Here is a 19,811-nt window from a genome sequence, read left to right as displayed (position 1 = left end):
AGACTGAGAAACACAGATGGAAATGACGGCGGCTCGCTGCCAGTCAGGCACACAGGCATCACAGAGGCTCCAGGGACAGACAGACACTGACCTTTGATCTTCACGTTGGTCACGCGAGTCACGTTTCCCTCCGAGTTGGAGGCGTGGCAGGTGTACTGTCCTGCTGACTGCATGCTCACTGCTCGCAGAGACAAGCCTCCGCCCTGGGGAATATGATGCAGGTGGAGGATACAATTTAAAAAAATAACTATTAGTTCTATATGTTTTTTGAGTATACATATTTGGCAAACTAAATTTTGCCTTTTCCTTTTGACCTGCTGCTAGAGATAAATTATGCTTTTCCCCTCATACATCAGTACCAATGTATCTACTGTGTAATTTGCACAGGTTTTTTTTACAATAGCTAGCCAAGTGTGTATATGTAATAAAGTCAAAATTATCAATTGAAATTAACAATAGATATGTTTGTAGCAAGATACGTGTAACTACATAGCTCGATCCTTCTCCCCAGTATTTGATTTTTTGTTTAAAAGCAAATACGGGTCTCCATACAGTGTTTTTACTGTTTTAAGACAAACGTGTCGATTCCGTGCCTGAGGCTTTTAATGAAAATGATAAATATGATAGGTCAGCCCCATGAACCACTTTATTGGCGCCTGAAAGAAAATGACAGAAGGCCCGAATAATCATTCAGTCAGATATCAGGACCATGACGTGTTGACTAAATGATGTGATGAAAACCCAATCTCTGTGTTCTGTGGGTGTTTGTTAGGGAAGTTCTTGTTTGAGAGATTTATGTGGTCTCTCACCTCAGGTGGGATAGATTTAAGTTGAGCAGTCAGAAGTTAAATCAGCCAGCCGAAACTACTCGCCCACCGTTGTTTCATCAGAGAAAAGGTTAAGTGAATGAAGCGTGCTGGGTTAACATATTCTGCCCTTGCACTCTCATAGTAGGATGAAAGGGGCGAGGGGGGGGTCGGTGAACAGAGGGAATGCATTTTGGTAATTTTGCTAATGTGCTGCTGGATACAGTACAAACAGAAGACACAGCAGATGCATTTGGTGGAAGTGGTGGTGAGAGCCAGAGAAAAAAAACATATATTCATATTTAAAGCAATCCCAATTGTATAAACAAACCTGATAATTTATTCTTGGAATCACACTTCCATCTTTAAGCCAAGTGATGGTTGGGGTAGGGTTGCCAATAGCAACACAGGCAAGAGAGATGGAACTTCCAACCAGAGCCTCCATCACAGGAGGCGGGGATTCAGTGAAGGTGGGTGTGGCTATTGAACAAAACATCAAAAACATCATTGAACTAAATGATGGCTTTTGTCATTAATAGTATTAGTAATATCAATGTCATTATTGCATCACATATAACACAAATATGTTTTAGAGATGCCTACATCTGAAGAAAGACAATCAAAACCTAACTGAAGTAATAGATCATAGAGGTTCCTCTGCATACATAAAGGGTAAACAATGCATAGCGTATTCCCGCACCAAAACACCCCACAGGCAACAAAAGCCTATATCACCCCATCACAAAATGAATATCCTCCATACATCTACATATCCGCCTTCTGTTTAAGATATATATATAACCCAAGATTTTCTTTAACAATACACCTTCTCATCTTAATCTCCCAAGATGCCAGGCCCTGCTAAGAGGAAAGTTGGACTAGCAAGCGAAAAGTATTTTGTTTCCAGCTATAGTTAATTCAGCAGCAGCAGCCTTTGCTCAGGTTACTGACATTCAGGTACATTATTATTTCATAAACTCCAGTAAAAATGCCAGTTATGCTGCTTTTAGATCCCCATATGTGAACATTTGACAGCCACTTTAAGTCTCAGATCTCATGAGAGAACTTATCGCTATCCCTTTTCTTTTACCATCCAACTCCCAACAAAAACAAGCCCCTTGAGCCTTTAACAATCTATTAAAAGTTTTCTGACTCGTACCCTTTGTGCCAACTGGAGAAAACATTGGAAAATGGCTCCAGTATTTATCTTTTTAAATAATCATTACATTTTCTTTTCTTATCTGGATAACAGGTTGAAATGTTGGCTTTGTTGTCTTCACACAGGAGAGACCAGGCACACGTTCCATGTGCGTGGTTCAACTAAGCTGATCAAATGTCCTATTAGCCAGCTGAAATTAACCTGATGATTGAAGTCGCGCTATCTTGGTTCCTCAAAGACTGATTTGCACTTCATTCGACACGTCGAGTCAAAAACAGACTTCAGTAATCAGGATAACTGAAAAAGAAGGAAAAGTTGATCATCAAGACCATGATTTTCTAACAATACAATGGCAACGAGGTTCTCTTTTCTCTGCTGAAGAGCAGGAGATGATCATGAACCCATATGAGGAACTCAAAACTATATATTTGAATCATTTCTGTCGTAGGAATTGAACGTAATGTACATCTTCTACTCTGTCACATCGGTGCGGTCTGTCCAATCCCGGCAGAGGGATCCTCTGCCGTTCTCTAAGGTTTCTCCATTTTTTTGTATTATCCCCATCAAAGGGTTTTTCCTGCGTTGATGTGAAGGTTTCGGGACAGAGGATGTCGCATGTGCACAGACTCTAAAGCACTCTGAGACAAATTCGTGATTTTGGGCTACAGAAAATGAAAATGAATGAATAATAATGGCTAAACACCGCCACCTCGGTGAGGGCCTGACAAGGAGCCAGGCAAAATATTGCAGACAAGTAGATAAAAACAAGCCCACAGATTATCTAATTGAAACGAATGAATAGATATGAGCACATGTGTACTGTATGCGCTTATCTATCATGTACTATATATGTGTATAAACACGTATATGTAGATGAACATATAGAACTGTGAGTTCCATTGTGTGTGAATCTGTAAGGGCGGATCAGTATTCATGTATATTTTTATAATTAGAAATTCAATTAAATGAAGGAGTGGAAAAAAAAACAAATCTGGAAGATCCCTATAAAGCATCATCAATAGGATCTCTGAGGAGGAGAGCTGGCATTTCTTCTATCCAGCTGGATGTGTTGCTATGGTGATTTCGCCAAACTTGCTTCATGGAATCGAAAAAAGCCTGATTTATGTCATTATCCAAAGTATCGGCAAACTCGGGTAGCCACGTAGGAGGAACGGGGCCCTGGTGAAACTCTGCACTGTAATTGGAAAACCACTTGCTGAATACTGACTCCTGGTCGTTGAAGCTTTTGCATATAAAATAGATACTTTCTGCATTTCCAGTGCAAACAATAGGGTGAGAGGCGACTTTGTGCAGGACATGTCAGTGATGTTACATCCAAGGCCTGAAGTACACAGGCATAATCTATGATCTAAGAAGCACACAGATCAACCCGCCTCGCTTTGATCTGCAGCTCCACCACTACTTTGTTGGGTATGTTTGTGTGCGTGGAGACATGGCAAAGGTTTTCCCCAAAGTTCAGATAAACTTCAAAGCAGAAAAGATAATGATGCATTTTTCATGTTCAGAATTATTATTTTAATCCCATCAATATGTGATGCAAGGTGATGAATATTGTCAAAAGTCTTTTTACAAGAAGTTTGTTTTTCCAACCTTATCCAAGGTTTAGGTTTAAGGGGTGAACATATAGCACCTGTCAGGAAACTTGCAGTGCTTCACAGAATAAATGCAAAGATAATACATAAGATTTTTAGTTAGACTTTAAATCAGACTTATCTGCTTCATGAGGAGGAAAACAGGTTGCTGCAAAAATAAAAGAAAGACAACCAACAAAAACACAGCTTTCACTAAAGCCAATGATTTACTTAGACTTCAATGTCTCAATTCTGTTCACACATCAATATGCTTAATTATCAAGTGATGTGCTTTTGACAAACAAAGAAAAAGGCCAATAAAAGAATCAGAGAAAATAAAAAAACGCTAACATGACATTTGGGGAAGTAGCACAATTAAACTGGATTGTGATGGTGATAAGCTGACAGAAGAGGGGTGAAGAGACTTAGTTGTCAAGGTAACACAAAGTAGCTGAAGCTAATCTGAGGACATAAACAAGTTGTGTGTAGTCTTTGTTGAAGGCATGCTATAAAAACCTGCGTGTGTGTGTGTGTGTGTGTGTGTGTGTGCGTCTGATTGTTCTTCACATATTTCATTTCAACAGCTCACTAAATCGAATTATTCTATCTCGTGCAAAACAGACCAGGCCCTTTGAATGACCAAGCAAACAGCACTTGGTGAATGGACGGCTGTTCAGTGCCACGTGGACGTGTCTCCTGCAGGTCTATGAGAAGCGGCGTCACCCATTGGTGGGTGGACTGTGGCGTACACAAGTCAACTTGAGGCTGCTTATTGTTAGCCGCTTGCGGTGGGATTAGAAGTCAAAGTTATGCTGTTCATCAAATTTATTAAACGGCATCGATCCTTCTTTTGTTGACATGAGGATCCCTGAAATCATCACACAGAGCAAATGAAAACAACAATAAAAGACAGCAGACAGCTGAATACGCCTCACCGGTTACAGAAAGCACAACCCGAGTGCCGTTCTGCAGCTCGTCCGTGGGTTCGTCCAATAAGAGGATTCGACACTCGTACAAGCCCCCATCCTCCAGCTGCAGGTTCTCCAGCCTGAGGTCGGTGACCCGAACCAGGGACACCCGGCCTGCAGAGACACAGTAAATGTAGAAAGGTGAGCGGGCGGGTGTGAGAGGACACGCCACGCATGTTGCTGATGCTGACATCACTCGTCATCTCCCAGGTCTGAGCCGTGTGAAGCGTTGTGGTGCTGGAGAAGAAAAAGAGTCCTTAAGCGATGTCGGAAACCGGGGTGCACGATGCGCACACACACGGACACACACACACACACACACACAAACGTAAGTAACTGGGATCTCCTGGTTGCCAGGTAACAGTTCCCTCGAGCCTGTGGTGCAGCTCGGGACGATCACTTTATATCTTTTCCAGTCGGCAGCCCACATCCTCCTGGTGTCCTTTTTAGTTTTCACACTTTATCAGGCGGACAATTGTGCAGTGGCCTAACAGCGAAGAACCGCAAGGCTGAGGTGAAACTGTCAATGAAATCATCATCGAGGACACACAGGTTTTCTCTCCGCAGGATCTCAGGGATGAAAATATGGAAACAGCAGACGCACTGCAGTGTGGAGGCCAAAGTGCCAGCGGATTGACTGTGTGTTGATGGTAATTATTAACAGAGGCTGCGACGCCCCTGAGGGAACGGCCCTGACAGTAAAAAGAACCAGGAAGTTGGGAGTTAGGTATGTGGTCAGTGATAACACACCTTATTTACTTTTCCAAGCCGCCATAGGGGTCTGGATCCACAGGGTGTGTGTGTGTGTGTGTGAACGGAGGGTGGATGCGGGTGGGGGGTTTGGAGTGGAGCAAAACACACCTCAGCAAACACTTGAACATTTGAAAATCCTATCCTTTGACCCCTGGGTGTTTTTTTCTCTCTCGTGTCCCGGAGTGATATAGGTCAGTGAAGGCCGCAGACGGTTGTGCTGAGGCAGGAAACGTGACGTCGTCACATTAACGGGGAGCGAAGGGCGAAGTGAAAGCACGACCCGACCGCACCGCAGCCACTGCCGGATGAAAAATGCATGATTGCAAAAGATTTGAATGCGAGGTAAATTGAGTGTGAGACGGGGAGCAGAAAAAAAAGAAAGAGGACCATTAAGACTCTGTCTCTTGTGTTTGTGTTTGCCCTGTGCACGACTGAGAGTGTAAAAACAAGCTCAGCACACGTTTTAGTCAGTTCTCAGTGTGCGAACAAACACTGTCGTCAACTTTGGTAAATTTAGCTTGGAATCGTAGACGTAAATAAAACATTTCCCTTTTCGCCTAGCAACCAAAGAACCTTCATGTAACACAACCTCGTATCTGCACAATACAGTATATTAGGAACTAGCATTTGTTTATAAAGTACTAAATTAAAGAAAACTGCTCTAGGGATCCCCACTAGAACATTGCAATAACATTCTTGCTCTTATGCCTCCCCTGTGCTGGATGTGTTCTGTTGGAAATGGGCTTCATAAGAAAGACTAGAGTCATTCCACAGATGATGGCGCAGGTAACCAAATAAGAGGGAAAGCCACACCGTCACCAGGTAGAGGCCCCAACCCCCACCCATAACAACACACCCCCTTCTCATGTTCTCTGCCCCTCCCAGAACCCCCCCCCCCCCCCCCTCCTTCTACTTAATTTCTGATGTCAAGAATGATCCTCTATTGGCTCAATTCATCCACAACCACCTCAATACAGTACAAACACAGACACACAATTGCCCGATGTATTTATTCGACAATGTGTCTCCACCTTAAGGCCCCCCCACACCCCGCCCCCACCCTTTTCCAAATGCTTTGTCCCTCAAAAAGGCTCTCAGTCGACATAGAAACGCCAAACCCTTAACAATGAAAAGCTTCATTCTGAACTGAGTTGTCAACAGGCTCCGCTGCTTTCAAAACAGATCAAACATGGCGGTCGTCATCTTTGAGAAGGGAAGCGCAATGACATTTGAACACTAATCTGCAGTCACCTGAAGCATTTTTTGGGGGGGAGGGGGGAGTCTTTAAAAATCGTTAAAAATGTAATCGTTTAGCGTTCTAGTAATGTCATGTCAGTAGAAAGGTTTAGCGGTTTTGTGTTTAGTTTATTTCATTCACACCTTTTGGGTTTTCCATCATATTTCTTATGTGAAAACCTGAGAGTTGAAGGTGCTTTGAGCCACCCAACATCTTGTCAGTGACCCATTCAACTGTTCTTGTGAAATAATAACATGTTGTTGGTGCTTCACAAAAAGCTTTCAAAGAGAAACTCCAAAAGGAAAAAGGCTTTTGTTATCATTTTTATTCAGTGTGAAGGGTAAACCACAGATATGGATTTTCTTTCTCACGAAATGGATATGTAACATTTTGAAAATTGAGTTTTTAAATGACAAAAAAAAAAAAAAGTCGATCGCGGACTCATCAAGAATGTGTCTCGTTGTGTTGGGACAGCACTCTGAAGGGAAAAGCATCTGAATCCAATGGCAGTCGGAGCAGCACAGGCTCTTATGCCCCCCCCCCCCCCCCCCCCCAGGATGATATTCACGGGGCAGGTCGCCCAATTAGTCTCTGAGGGATGTCGTCATTGCTTGGCAAGCTGCGCCGAGGCATTCAGGGTTTCGACAGAAGCACATACCGCTCCACCCCTGGCTGCTTTTTTTTTTTTTTTTTTGCTGTATCGAGCCGTGTAGTGGGGGCGGGGGGGTGGGATGGTACAGTTAGAGGGAGCAGACGGATCCCTGCCCAAATCTCTTCGTCCACGCGACATTAGCAATGTCCAGATCCTCACACAGTCTGCTCGTGCTGATTACGCGTGGGAGGAGCTTGAGAATGTGGCATTCATACAGCTGTATTTACTCTTTACAGAGTCAGCATCTGTATGGGTGCTGAGGGACGCCTTTTCCTTAATCGCTAATCCTTTGATGGCTACCGCTCTTTTACAATAAATATGTTTAAACCCTTTTTGGCTCTCTCTACATGCTCGGGGGAGCCATCTGAAGCATCTCGTACTTCAGGAGCAGCACGCACGGTTAAAAGCAAAGCGATGGTTGGTCGAGGCGGTGTGCAGTCGCAGAGGTTGGATAACGTGGGCGGCAGGGAGACTCACAACGGCCGAACGGGCAGGGACTCTCAAGTCAAGCCGTTGCCGGACACCTGAGAACGTCCGCGTCCCGAGGGGGTGAAATCCACACCACTACGTCCGCCTCAAAATCGTTAGTTTCCCATGCTCCACCTGTTGCTCCCACACCAGCCAGTGCCTGTGAGATCGGATCGGACAATGCGTCTTTTTCACCCTTTTGAGTCCGTAAGGAACAGCTTTCCGTTTGTTACCTGAGAGGCCCGTTATTAGCGTTCCTGTCCGATTCAATAAAAGGGGCCTTTAAGCGCATTTACAGGCCCACATTTACAGGCCTGAGGGTACATTTTCTTTTCTTTTAAACCACAAGCATATTGCCCTACTTTGTTCAAACTAAAATCCAGCGTAGAAGTGTGACATTGTTGTACCTTTAGGGATCGTCCTCACAGTCTGTGACAAAAGGCTACTGTCTTTTATGAGCAGCGGGCTGGAATTAAAGCTTACTCGTGCTGAAGATAACTCATCAGGCGAGGTTAAACTCTGACTTTATGGCGATGTAAATGTCTGCAGTGTATGTCCTGCTGGGGATGGGTTCAGTCGTGCCATTGAACTCAATTGAGAAAGGCCTGAGCTCAGCTGAAAGCAGCTTCTGATCTTCTGACAAGCACATCACTTAATGGAATAATTACTGTTATTTACAGTCATTTTATAACCGATGAATTTCTCTGTGTGAGGCAATGTTCCATACTTTGAGTCATTGTCAACAGATCCCAAAACAATGAATTGAAACTGATATGTATTTTCTATTTAACCAAAGCCCGATGATGACAAATCATCATCCTAAGTGGACCTCAGGGTATGTTTTTTCATTTTGTTTTTATCATGAGCAACAGTAAAAAAAAAAAGGCAACGGGCAATCAGTTAATGACACACAGTCGAGGGAAGATCCAGATACTCACAAAGGAGATGATTCAATCTACAATTGTGTAGCATCTCTAATTCACAAACTAGCTGCTGACTGGCAAATGGGCTTTTTACTAAAGTAGCTACTTTTCAACCCATTCTACACATACTGCATTAGCTTTAGTGACATTTTTAAATCCATTTAAAAGAGTCACTGTATGTCGGATGTCATTTCCCCTCTCTTTAGGCTAACGATTCATTTGAAAACCTTTAGATCTCTAGAAGAAATTGAAATAAAAAGGTATGTACAGCATGGATTTGTAATGACTAATTTAGCAGCAGGCAAAGAGGGTTTATAGAGTTATGTTTCTAATAGTTTTATTCTTACATGAAATATTGATTGCTGATGTCTACTTTCAATTCCTATTCAACCTGCTGCCAAGAAATGACAAGTGGTAGTTAGCAGTCTGCTTTCTGCTCCCACCTGAACATTTGAAAACAAAGTGATTTCCCTCTTTGGAGTGGTATCATCAAGCCTGCTGGGGCACTTTATTTCTCCAAACTGTGAGAACCGATACATGACGCTCTAGCAGAAATTCAAATAGCCTTTGGAAGGTCATTATAGGTTGAATTTCTCTTCAGGCAGCTCTTTGGAAAATAGAAACTACGCTGACAAAAGTAAGATCAGAGCCACCTACACATGCTGTGCTTTTGTCCACACCAGTCCCATTGTTTGTGACTTTAAAGACTAACAAGAGCTACACAAAGGTATTCCTGGTCCATTGAGGATTTTTTTTCCCCCATGGACCCTCTTTGTTCTTAGTGCTGTGGGCAGAAAGTGCACAACACATGATGATGATGATGATGATGCATGGCAAGAGTCTCCTTTAAAAGTTGCTCCCTCTGAAGCTGTTTTGAAAGGCCATAGAGGAAGGCAATGAACGTACTCTGAAATATTGGGTTTGTTCTTTCACTTCAAGAAGCTGGGACTGAAGCATGCCATCCTCGTTCTAACTATTTTAAACCGTCCCCTCTAGTGAGGTAACCACGGTTGATAGTGGTGCAGATTTCATCTCTGATTCACTCTCATTTTCTGTTCGGCAATTTAAAATCTAAGAGACAAAAACTTACGAAAGGAAAGGTTTTCCACACAGACACCTACATCAAGATGTCCAGCTGATTGTCCATTGAGCCCTGCCCAGGCTGAAGACGATTGACCCCAGCTGCATTCTTGTAATTGCAATCCACCCACAATACGTATGCGTTATTTTGTAGTCTGTGCTCGATTCATAAAAATGAATTATTCACTAAAACGACTTGCAAGAAGACCCCGTACAATATCTATTGCAATTGCAGTTCTTTATTTCTTTCTTTTTTTAGATTTGTTCCCCAAATAATTAAAAAACATTGTATGTTAGTGGTATCCTGTATGTAAATAACCTCGAATACATCGTTGGAATTGCTGCAAATCTACTTGTTATTGCCAACCTTTATGGCTTGATATAAAAATGTTCTAATGATATTGGAAATGCAGAGGTTTCAATGAGGCGTTATACACTACACTCAGTAAGTAAGTATACCAAACAGAAGAACATATAATACAATATACCAAAGAAATCCCTGTTTGAAAATAACCATAATCATTTATAGAAGCTGTTGAATATGATGCCCGAGACACACACAATTAAAGTGACCTCACTGCACAAAAGTAATGCACTTACTTACAACACTTTGTAGTTTGGCTTTCTTTAAGAAATTGTGCTTTCTGGATTCTTGTTGTTCTGGGTCTGTTGGTTATCCCTTTTGGACAGATGTACTTAGTCTAAGTTGCCATAGATAAAACAAAAGCCTTTATAGGAAAGCTTACCCTCGTATTGTGGGTGGAGGCGAGGCGCGTAGGACCCGAATTTGATCAAGACGGGGATATCGAGTCCCCGTCGGACCCATTCAACCACATGCAGGGAGGCGGGGGTCACACTGGTCGCCTCTGGGAGAGGAAAACTACAGTCCAACTCAACCGCACCTCCAACCCGTCCACGCACATCCGGCCTCGCTCCTCCTTTGGTCGCTGCTGGGTTTGTCAGAAGCAAAGGGAGAAGCAACTTTGAGTTACTTTAGCACCATATGGGGTGGGGTTATTGATGACAGCAGTGCATGTATGTTGTGAGAGGAGTAAGCTCAAAAGATGCAAACCCACAAACCCGTCTTATACGGGGGATACTTACGAAATAGGCAAAGAAGCACAACCACTGTGAAAGCCTTCAAGTGTGATCTTGCTGACCCCATATCTGTCACTCAGGCAACCTGCAGCATGTTCAATCTGTTGGCAAAAGAGACAATTGTCACAATCACATTACTTCTTTGGCTGTGAGCAAGAGGGGAGCCATCTGTGACAGATTTCTAAATTCAAACGGCTTCAGCAGAACTGCCACTGCCCGTCATCATTTTACAGACAGCAGGAGAGAAGCGCTCCGATTTTTATACTGCTTTCAAATAACTGGAATTTATCCCATATCATTACACAAATGGACAGAGCAGCCGTCTGCTGCCAGAAAACTCCCCGGCCCTATATCCTTTTCTGGAAGTAAATGTCATAAATGCCATATAAATCTCTTTTGAGAGTCGCGTGTGGAGTGGCATCTAAGTGTTTTATTTAGAGCACATCAATAAAGACATTTCTGCACTCAAGGACGGAGATGAGTTGAGGTGATGGGGGGTTGCGAACTGCGGCAAGGCACAGAGGAGTGCAACCCGACGTTGAGAAAACCACACCCGCGTCCGTTTTTATCAAAGTATGTAAACCACAAGTGAGGAAATCCACACGAGGGGTCAGTTTTGAGACACACACTCATACTGGCATCAATTATTTTTAGCAACCGCCATGAAATGAATACATGAATTAGTAAACGCCACACATGCCGTTGTGAGCGGCCTGCAAGGAGAGAAGATCTGCCGACAGGCCACAGCTCCTTGCTGGGTCCGATTTGACAGGAAATGGGACCCAGCACTATAGCCACAGACCACAGTGGCCTCGCCTGCTTCAGCCCACTCACATCCACAACAACATCTCATTAGGCCGAGATGACAAAAGCCAAGCGCAACCATGTAGAGAGCAAAGGCTTCACACACGCCGGGCGACCAGGAAGAGATACTATTTGTCTGATCGATGTGCTCTGAGTGCACGGTTCATTTACTCTGGGCCAGTGGTCAAAGTAGGACCATGGGTAGCTTTTGCTTCACAACACTCGCTGCAGCGAGAGGTTCTGGATGACGCCAAATCTAACACGACTGTTTACAACAAGGAACATCAACAGCTGTAGCGATGGTGTCATTTTTGTAGGCCAACTCTTAAAGTTTAGACCTGTACATGGGGAATAAACAACATCTAAATATACTCCCATGCACATTTAACTATTCACAAACAGACTCTGCTAGGACCTAATTGAGCCAAAGCAGTGTCCGCTTGAGTTAAACTGTGATATAGCCGAAGCTACGGTGAGTTATGTCAATGCGGTTCCTTTTAGCAAAAGGCTCTAAGTGAATGTGTGTTCCCTTCGGGATTACAGTTAAGTACAGTATATATTTAGGAGCGGAGCGAGTGGATGTGGTTTGCATTGTCTGTGTCGGGATGGAAAGGAGTAATCAAGCGTGATGTCTTCCCACTATGTAGCCTCCGTGTTGTTGTAAATAACTGTTCTTAATAGCAGCACTATAGTAAATGAAATTAACTAACTCGCCAATGGAAACAAGTAATCCTTCCGATGCAAACGGTTTGATTGCTGTTTGTGTTATTGAGGGACAACTCGGTTCTTTGTTCTTTGATGCAAACAACAGCAGGGAAGAAGTGAATTTTTGGCACGAGCTCCAATAACAGCTCATGAAAAAAGAAAACTGTTGGTTAGGATTTCTCTCATTAAATTGGGAGTTACAGATTGATTGACAGCACCTGGCTTGACAATTTCCTGCTTTGAAAGGTAATATAATTAATTTATTGAATGCCACTTGCCAATAGTGCAATGTCAACAGTAGCACACAGAGTGCGATGCAATACAGCTTTAATGTCTACCAAAAACCCGTCAGCAGTAAAAATGATTTCAAACTTCAGACTTGATGCAACATTTAGCAACAATAAGATCACCTCATTCAAGGCATCAAATCTCATGTAAATTATTATTGAAATGAGATATACATCATTTTATACTTTATATTTTCAGTTCTTTATATTGTATGTTTGTAGTTGGAAATGAATGTATGACTCCCAGATGGTATTGTTACTACAGATGAAAACAAAGGTCATGTAATAGTGTAACTTTGTGAACTTTCTTGTGCATTGTTACTATGGTTACATGTGTCAGGTATTTTTTCAAAAAATCCATTATAAATCCATTTGCATGGCCATATAATGACGCCCCTGCCTTTCGCTGTGATTTCTCTACACTTCCTGAGTGTGAGCAGCTTACGCCCCACCTCCCAGCAGGCCCTATCTGCCTTCCCCAACCCGCGAGGGTCTTTTTTCATTTCAGGGCTGGGTCAAAGTCTGAAACGGTGGGAAACAATTACGCAGGCTGTCAACAGCTGCAGTGTCTTGTTCAAACACACTCCCATGCTTCAGTAAACAGTGTTGCATACACAGATTGCCCACAAAATCAAAGTGAAAGTCAAAATAAATAAATAAGTCCCCAATCTGCTGAATGCCATCTACTCCGCAGACTTCCTCCTCCCTTCATGCAGAGCAGCACAGAGCTCGTCCACAACGAGTCCTCGCGGAGACGGAACGTTTCGACATTGTGATTGTGTTGTTCGTCGTCAGCTCGCGGTGGGCGCGCATGGGAGAGGAGCGCGCACGTGTTTGGCACCCGATGAGCACGTGCTCGGCATCTCCCCCTCGCTCTCCAGCGGCTTTCTCTTGCTAACTCAAAGAGGGCGGCGATGGCAAGGATTGACAATGGCCTTCGTTGGGTAACTGATCAGAATAAATGAAGGCGGTGCTGTTCCCTGGAGGCCTCCTCTCTCCCTGGGGGCGCACGGCCAGCTGGTGATAATCAAAAGCTTTTTTCTTAGTTTTAAGATAGAAAATTGTTTTCCTGTTCTGCTGAAGAATTCAAGGTCGGGGGGCGAACAGGATGTGTTAGCAAGGCCAGGCATCTGGAGGAAGGGGGGATGCTCTAACTAATGTCGTTAAGAACTAGATAACATACTTATAGACAGAAGCTTTTTGTGTTGCATATATGGGAACTGTTTCTGTCCTGTTTAAGGAAGCAAGGTCAGCGGGTCAACTAGCAGCAGACATGTAAGATAAGGGGGGAGGGCCACACCACACTTCATACAACACTCATACTGTGTTCATTGTTTACGTTAGGCAAGGTGGTCTGCACATTGAATGTGACCAGATCTTTGGATGCAGGGGGGTGACAGATCCTCCTACATTCCAGCTTAGGGCCAATAGAAACCTTTTCTTTGTCTTTTGGGTTATAAAAAAGCTGATGTTAGTTAGTTGTTCCTACAGCCTGCGTGCTGCCTGAACTGCTCCTGCCTTTGCAAACGCAGCGCTTTTTACTTGACCTGTGATCTGATGAATAAATTTACCAGAACGAGAGAAGTTGTTTTGGCTGATTTGTGCTAAATTATCCCCGACCGGGCTTCCAATCCTTGAACACGCCGAAATTATCTTACACTGGTTAGGGGCGGCGTCGGGTGGAACCAGCCAACCAGACGTGGGTGACGTTACCGTAAACCAATTGCATCAGTGCCGACAAACATTAAAAGACTGTTCTCTCTTTTTCTGTCAGTTGTCATTTCAGCGCGCACCAAAGGCGACCCGCCACCACCCCTGACACCTCCAACCTACAGCAGAACCTGGCACATCACGAGATTGGAGCAACTTATTCTCCACCACCACCACCAGTGTCTGGACTACCTAAAGGGCGGGATATGCTTCATCTCGGCTCGGCATCCCGGCCCCTCATCTCTCCTGCGACAGGATGGAGTCCAAGCCCCAGACACATTGCAATATCAATATTCATGCACGTTATAATAAAGCAGTGTTCAAAGTTCAACAAGTCTCTCCGGATTGAAATACAACTAGAGACACTTTGTCTGCCACACAAATAAAGATGAAAGATGTTGCTCTGACAAGGTAAGATTAATTTGTGGCTCTGGCAAAATAGGCAATAAAGTCGAACAGTGATAAAAAATAATTAAATAAATTGTTGAGAAAAAGGGAGCAGCGGGAATTGTGGCAAACACAGCCAGAAGAAAGGGACGAGGAGAGGCACAAAAAAGCTGCAGGATATCTGTCATTAAATCTGAACCGAGCTGCCTGACGACGGCCTGAGCAGGTAAAATGCTCAGCCATGGCAACGCAGTAGGTCTCCACAAGTGTCCCCGTGGACCTATTTTTCCTCCCTCTGACATCGCACACAAACACAGTGACAGCGCAGCACTCTGGAAAATGTTTAAAGCTCTTACAAATGAGCCGGTAGCTCACAAAGGAAAGTGTCTTGTCTGGCGCGGATCCATCAGCCGACAGAAATAGAAATTCCAGTGTCAGGCGTGATGTTGAAGGTCTGCGTTGTTTCCATTTTAATCTGCGCTGGGAGAGAAACGGGGGACCAGCTGATTAATCGCGACCAGGGCACACTAACAGATTTTTCAACAGTTCTGCCTCCTCCTTCCCCAACACACTTGAAGCCAGAAGATAATTGGACTCCTGCACATTGGTTTTCTGATCAAATTCCATTTCATCGGCGTGTATTTGTGTCTGTGCTCAAAACCTGTCCTTTTATAATGTGCTTGTTGCTGAGACGGCTACAGGTCCTGTGTCCCATGATGGTTAAGATGGTTTCAAGGCTGTTTGGCTTCGCCCAAGTACCCGGAGAAAAAGGGAATGGGGTTTCTCTTTTAGTTTAAAAAGAAAAGAAATGCATAATTGAAAGCTTTCCTCCAAGTAAATCGATTTTTGTTGACACTTGGAGAGTTGAAAAAGGGAAATGATTCAAAGAGATGCAGCAGAACACGAGACACCAGGCTTTTCGTCTACATCCCCCTTCGTTCCTTTCCCCTCTCTGACGCCCAACGTACCCACAATGCAATTCAACTGCTGGTAATTCGGTCAGAAACGAGGGTGTGTAAGCGGCAGGCCTTGAGCAGGGATGGTCTTGTATGTTCTTTTCTTACTCCAATACCAGTATTCAGCCCGCCTGACTCAAGCATTATCGCTCGAGGCAAAATCTCATGCAGCACAAAAGCACATAAACATGGTAACTAATGCTCCCCTTCTCTTTGACTCCCTACAGAGGAATTGAGAACCGGACTTAGTTCAGCCGTCCTTGGTCCTAAGTGTTCTGTCACATGAGGTTAGGGCCAAATTCTCGACAACGTTACGCTGTGGCATCATGAATAAATCCAACCTCAACGCCCTTTTTGAAGGCCAGTTTTTATTCATCGCATAGAGATACGAGGCAGTGTGTACTGCACAGTTAGGCTTCAACAACAATTATTTATATTATTGATGTGCAGCTTCATTTTGCCATTTTTACCAATAAAATACCAGAAAACCATGAAAAATGAGCCACATGATTTTGCAAAGCCCCGGACGTCTTTAATTTGATGGTTTCACCCACAGTGGATCACAGACTTCCTGTCTGACAGGAAGCAGCACGGCCCCCCACTGACTGACTGTGTTTCCCTGTGCACTATATTTGTATTTTATTTTATAGTCTAGTGTTAATTGAATCGTAAATGATTGTCTTTTGTTCAATGCTATGTACTGATGACTAATTCCTTGTATGCCCAACATACTTGGTAAATGTTTCTCATTGTCCTACAACAAACCCTTTGGTGCAAACACGATCGCATATGAACTTTGGATTTTATATCTGGCTCAATAAAGATGGGAAAAGTGATAAAAGCATTAGGTCACAAGTGAGAAGGTGGCTTCCAATTTTGTTATACTGTCTGGTTAAAAGGAATAAAAGAAGTAAAGCTGAGACATAAAGGCCTTTTAGTGTCTTACAGCTTGAATACTTAATCCTGTGCCTGATCATCACCTAGAAAAAACATCATCAACACAGCTTTTAAAGAGGAATTCAGCAATTCAAAGACTATGAGACATGACCTGGAATCCTTCATGTCCAGCATTTTCAAATAATCAAAATTTTGCAACACACACACACACACACCCAGTTCCTCTGGACACAGTGATAATATTTCTGTGGATCTGTTCTCGGCTGCCTGGAGCCCTGTCAGCTGACACGCTGAGAATACTCTTGTCTTTCTGAGTGCCAGACGCCTCTCATATCTGAAAATAAAATGCTGCTGGTAATAAATGTTTGTGGGATTAGGTTTCTTCAGCGCGGTAGCTTTGCCTCCACACCGAGCTGCATCGTTTTGTCTGCCCCCCTGTGAGTGGGCATTTTATTTTGTCATTTGACTTAGAAAAGCCCCTTTTTCAAATTCTAACAAAACCTTCCCATCACAAATGGGCACCGTCCATGTGGCCCAGTTGGATGTGCACTTTAGAGAAAACGGGACGGACTGAAGAATAGAGAGGCTTCTGCTCGTTTTTTTCCTGTGAATCACGCAGCAAATCCAGACAAAAGACGCAATCTGTAATCTGTGAAGTATACTTTAGTCGTACACAGCAGAGAAAGGACTTAAAAGCAAAGGCGGAGCAATGCCACTGTTGTAAATCTTAAATAGACCACATAAAAGTCCATTTTCGACTCGGTCAACGCGGACGTTTGCAGTCAAAACCGACCAGTTCGAGTCACGACAGGCATGGTCCAAGTCAACAGAGGGTTTCAAAACACCTACTTTTTAACAGTACAAAAAAAGAACTTCTTTAAGACCAAAAATGATAATTATAATTATTACTAATACCTCTTTGCAATTATGTGTAATGTACGAAGCGGATGTTTTGCTTTTAGCCATCTGGTCTTTGTTGACAGCTGCAGAGTCTGCGTCTGATAATCGGACGTATCATCTGCTGTCGGTCTCTTCACTGACACGTCTGCCTCTCCCTAAAGATGCTGAGACGGGGTCGGCTGCCGTCAAATGGAATCAAACCGTATCTGCTCTCGGGAAAACGGGGAGAGCTTTAACGGCGTCGTTTTCTTTCTCTTGGAGAGGACATAAAAATCGTTCCAAATCATAAGTCAGAGTTATGCTGACTTGCGTCCACTCCTTAAAAGTTACCATTTCCGAGACGGGAGACAAGCATGACAGTGCAAAAAAACCCCAGCTGAAACTCGATATAAGGATGGTGTAAGGAATATCTTTTGAAGCAACTTGTTGCAGAGCCTTTGGGTGAAACAGAAACACATTTAGTCCCCATTATTTCAGTCAGATGAGTGGTTTGAAGTGGGTGGGGCTTACCAGGAAAAGAGTGAAGTGACATACGTGCAAACCAATCAACATTCTGGCAACATTTGAATCAAAGTCTGCTCAAATGTAAGTACACAGCACCCATCGGAGAGAGGCTGCTGTAAATTGAGCTTTCAAGCACAAGATTTTTTTTTCTAGCTTAGTCAAGACTGCCAGTGTTGTAAAGAACTTGGTGAACCTTTAGAGACTTCAAGGGCCTTGAAAAGCCAATCCCAATTTTAATTAGCTTTTCCCAATGTTCTGTCAGTTTCCATTTGTGTCATTACAGTTTTACAAAGACTCCCTGGACACGGATCAGAACAAACCAATACATTCTAATGTTCATAAAGGATATTCTGAGCTAACACTGACTCGTCTCTGGGACACAGCATGCAAAAACACTGGTGTGGACTCAAGAGAGCTTTGCTGCTAGTAATTTGCATCGACTTCAGACTGCTTGAAGTGCCCCACATGAAGTGTTCTCTGGCTCTACATAATTCAGGTGGTGCTTGTCAGTAGTTATCCTTCACAATAAAGTCATTTAAAGTCATTCCCAATCTGTTGATGTAAACCTTGTGGGATGTGTAATATTATGGGAGAGGGCGCTCATTTGGCACCTTGACTGGCTCCACGGAACCGGAGATGGAATTTGAGATCATTGAATTAACCTTTTCTGGGCGAGGTCATGAGAATATTTTCTCATTTCATCGTCTCAGACTCCCTTTTCAACCACTGAATGAAACATTTGTTCAAATACTTTTGTCATTTTAATGAAATTACATGTCATTTTCCAATTATACAGATTTTTCTAGAGCCTTGGATGTTATATTAATTTAGCAACAATTCTGGACAGGACGTTTGAAATCAGACTTCCATACACTTTCACTTCCTTTTTCCTCCATGATTTAGCAGGTTATAACCACTCAAAGGTGTATTCTAAAAGTAAAAACAACCCCATAAACACGTCATTCCCACGTTGAAATGCGTAACACTGCTCAGAGGACTGAGAGGAAATGTCGCACTTCGGACTCAGATTATCGTTGTGTCTTTCTTTTCAAAGCAGTAAAGAAACACTTTCGGACTCCCTAAGACGCCTTTCTTTTAAATGAGTTATATCGATCCTACCTGTCGGTCGGTTCGGCTCGCGGAGAGACTTCCTGTTCTCACGCGGTTAAAAGGCGCATCCTCGGTCCGCTCCTCTCGGTCCGACCCGCGGGGCCCTGGTCCGGTGCCTGTACCGCGGGGGCCTCCAAAGTACCCGAAATACGACCCGCGTTTCTATTCAAACCACCGGGCGACAGGTGTTCATTTCACGCACAGGTGACACTGAGGCATCGACCCACTGCGCCGCTCCCTGTCCCCCCCGCCCCCCCCCCGGGTCGTCCCTCCTCTGGCTGTCATCTTGCTGTTAGCGGCGCGGCTGTTTAAGCCCTTTAATGTTTAAGCCGGTGGGGGATTAAAATATCAGAGTTTTGTTTGTGCAGGCAGAGGATGGAAAGGCGATTTTCTAAAAATGATTAGCCCTTAATCCTGATGGCACCCTGTTGAGTGGCAACCACAAGGGGGGGTCCTTTACCTGGTGATGTTGGACAGGAGAAGTAAACGTGGTCCTTGGTGGGCCTATAGTCGGAAAAAACAAGCATGTTTCTGGTATTTTTCACACTAACCTGCTGCTGGGGAGGCTCAGAGTCAAACATTTCTTCTCTGAACAACAAAACAGCTTGTAAATCAAATAAAGAAACCAATTTGTAGGGTTGGTTTGGTTTTCTTACCTCCTATTCTGTATTAAGGTTTTTAATTAAGACAAGACCTTTATAGAAAATGAAAAAAGTTTGAGATTTACTTTTGTAGTTCCTTTTTTTCTGCTTTTGAACCTTGGCTACGGTTAAGAGTTGTGTGAAGTGCCTGTTATCACCACTCAGTTAGGCTGG

At 43.6% G+C, this 19,811-nt stretch overlaps 1 protein-coding gene across 1 annotated transcript in view; it reads right to left on the bottom strand.

The window, feature by feature from the left end:
* Window positions 1-19,213, bottom strand: part of igsf9a (immunoglobulin superfamily, member 9a) — a 39,741-nt gene extending 20,528 nt beyond the window's left edge. The window contains exons 1-6 of the mRNA XM_037485226.2: window positions 19,006-19,213; window positions 10,743-10,837; window positions 10,385-10,588; window positions 4,493-4,639; window positions 1,138-1,286; window positions 92-203 (exon numbers count right to left, since the gene is read on the bottom strand). Coding sequence (XP_037341123.2) covers window positions 92-203; window positions 1,138-1,286; window positions 4,493-4,639; window positions 10,385-10,588; window positions 10,743-10,803 — 673 coding nt within the window. The 5' untranslated portion in view covers window positions 10,804-10,837; window positions 19,006-19,213. The remainder of the gene's footprint in view (window positions 1-91; window positions 204-1,137; window positions 1,287-4,492; window positions 4,640-10,384; window positions 10,589-10,742; window positions 10,838-19,005) is intronic.
* Between the last annotated feature and the right edge of the window lie 598 nt (window positions 19,214-19,811).

This window comes from Pungitius pungitius, chromosome 18 (genome assembly GCF_949316345.1).
Source record: "Pungitius pungitius chromosome 18, fPunPun2.1, whole genome shotgun sequence".
NCBI lineage: Eukaryota > Metazoa > Chordata > Actinopteri > Perciformes > Gasterosteidae > Pungitius > Pungitius pungitius.
The sequence above is the reverse complement of the archived record's forward strand: the minus strand, read 5'-3'. Positions and strand labels throughout refer to the sequence as shown.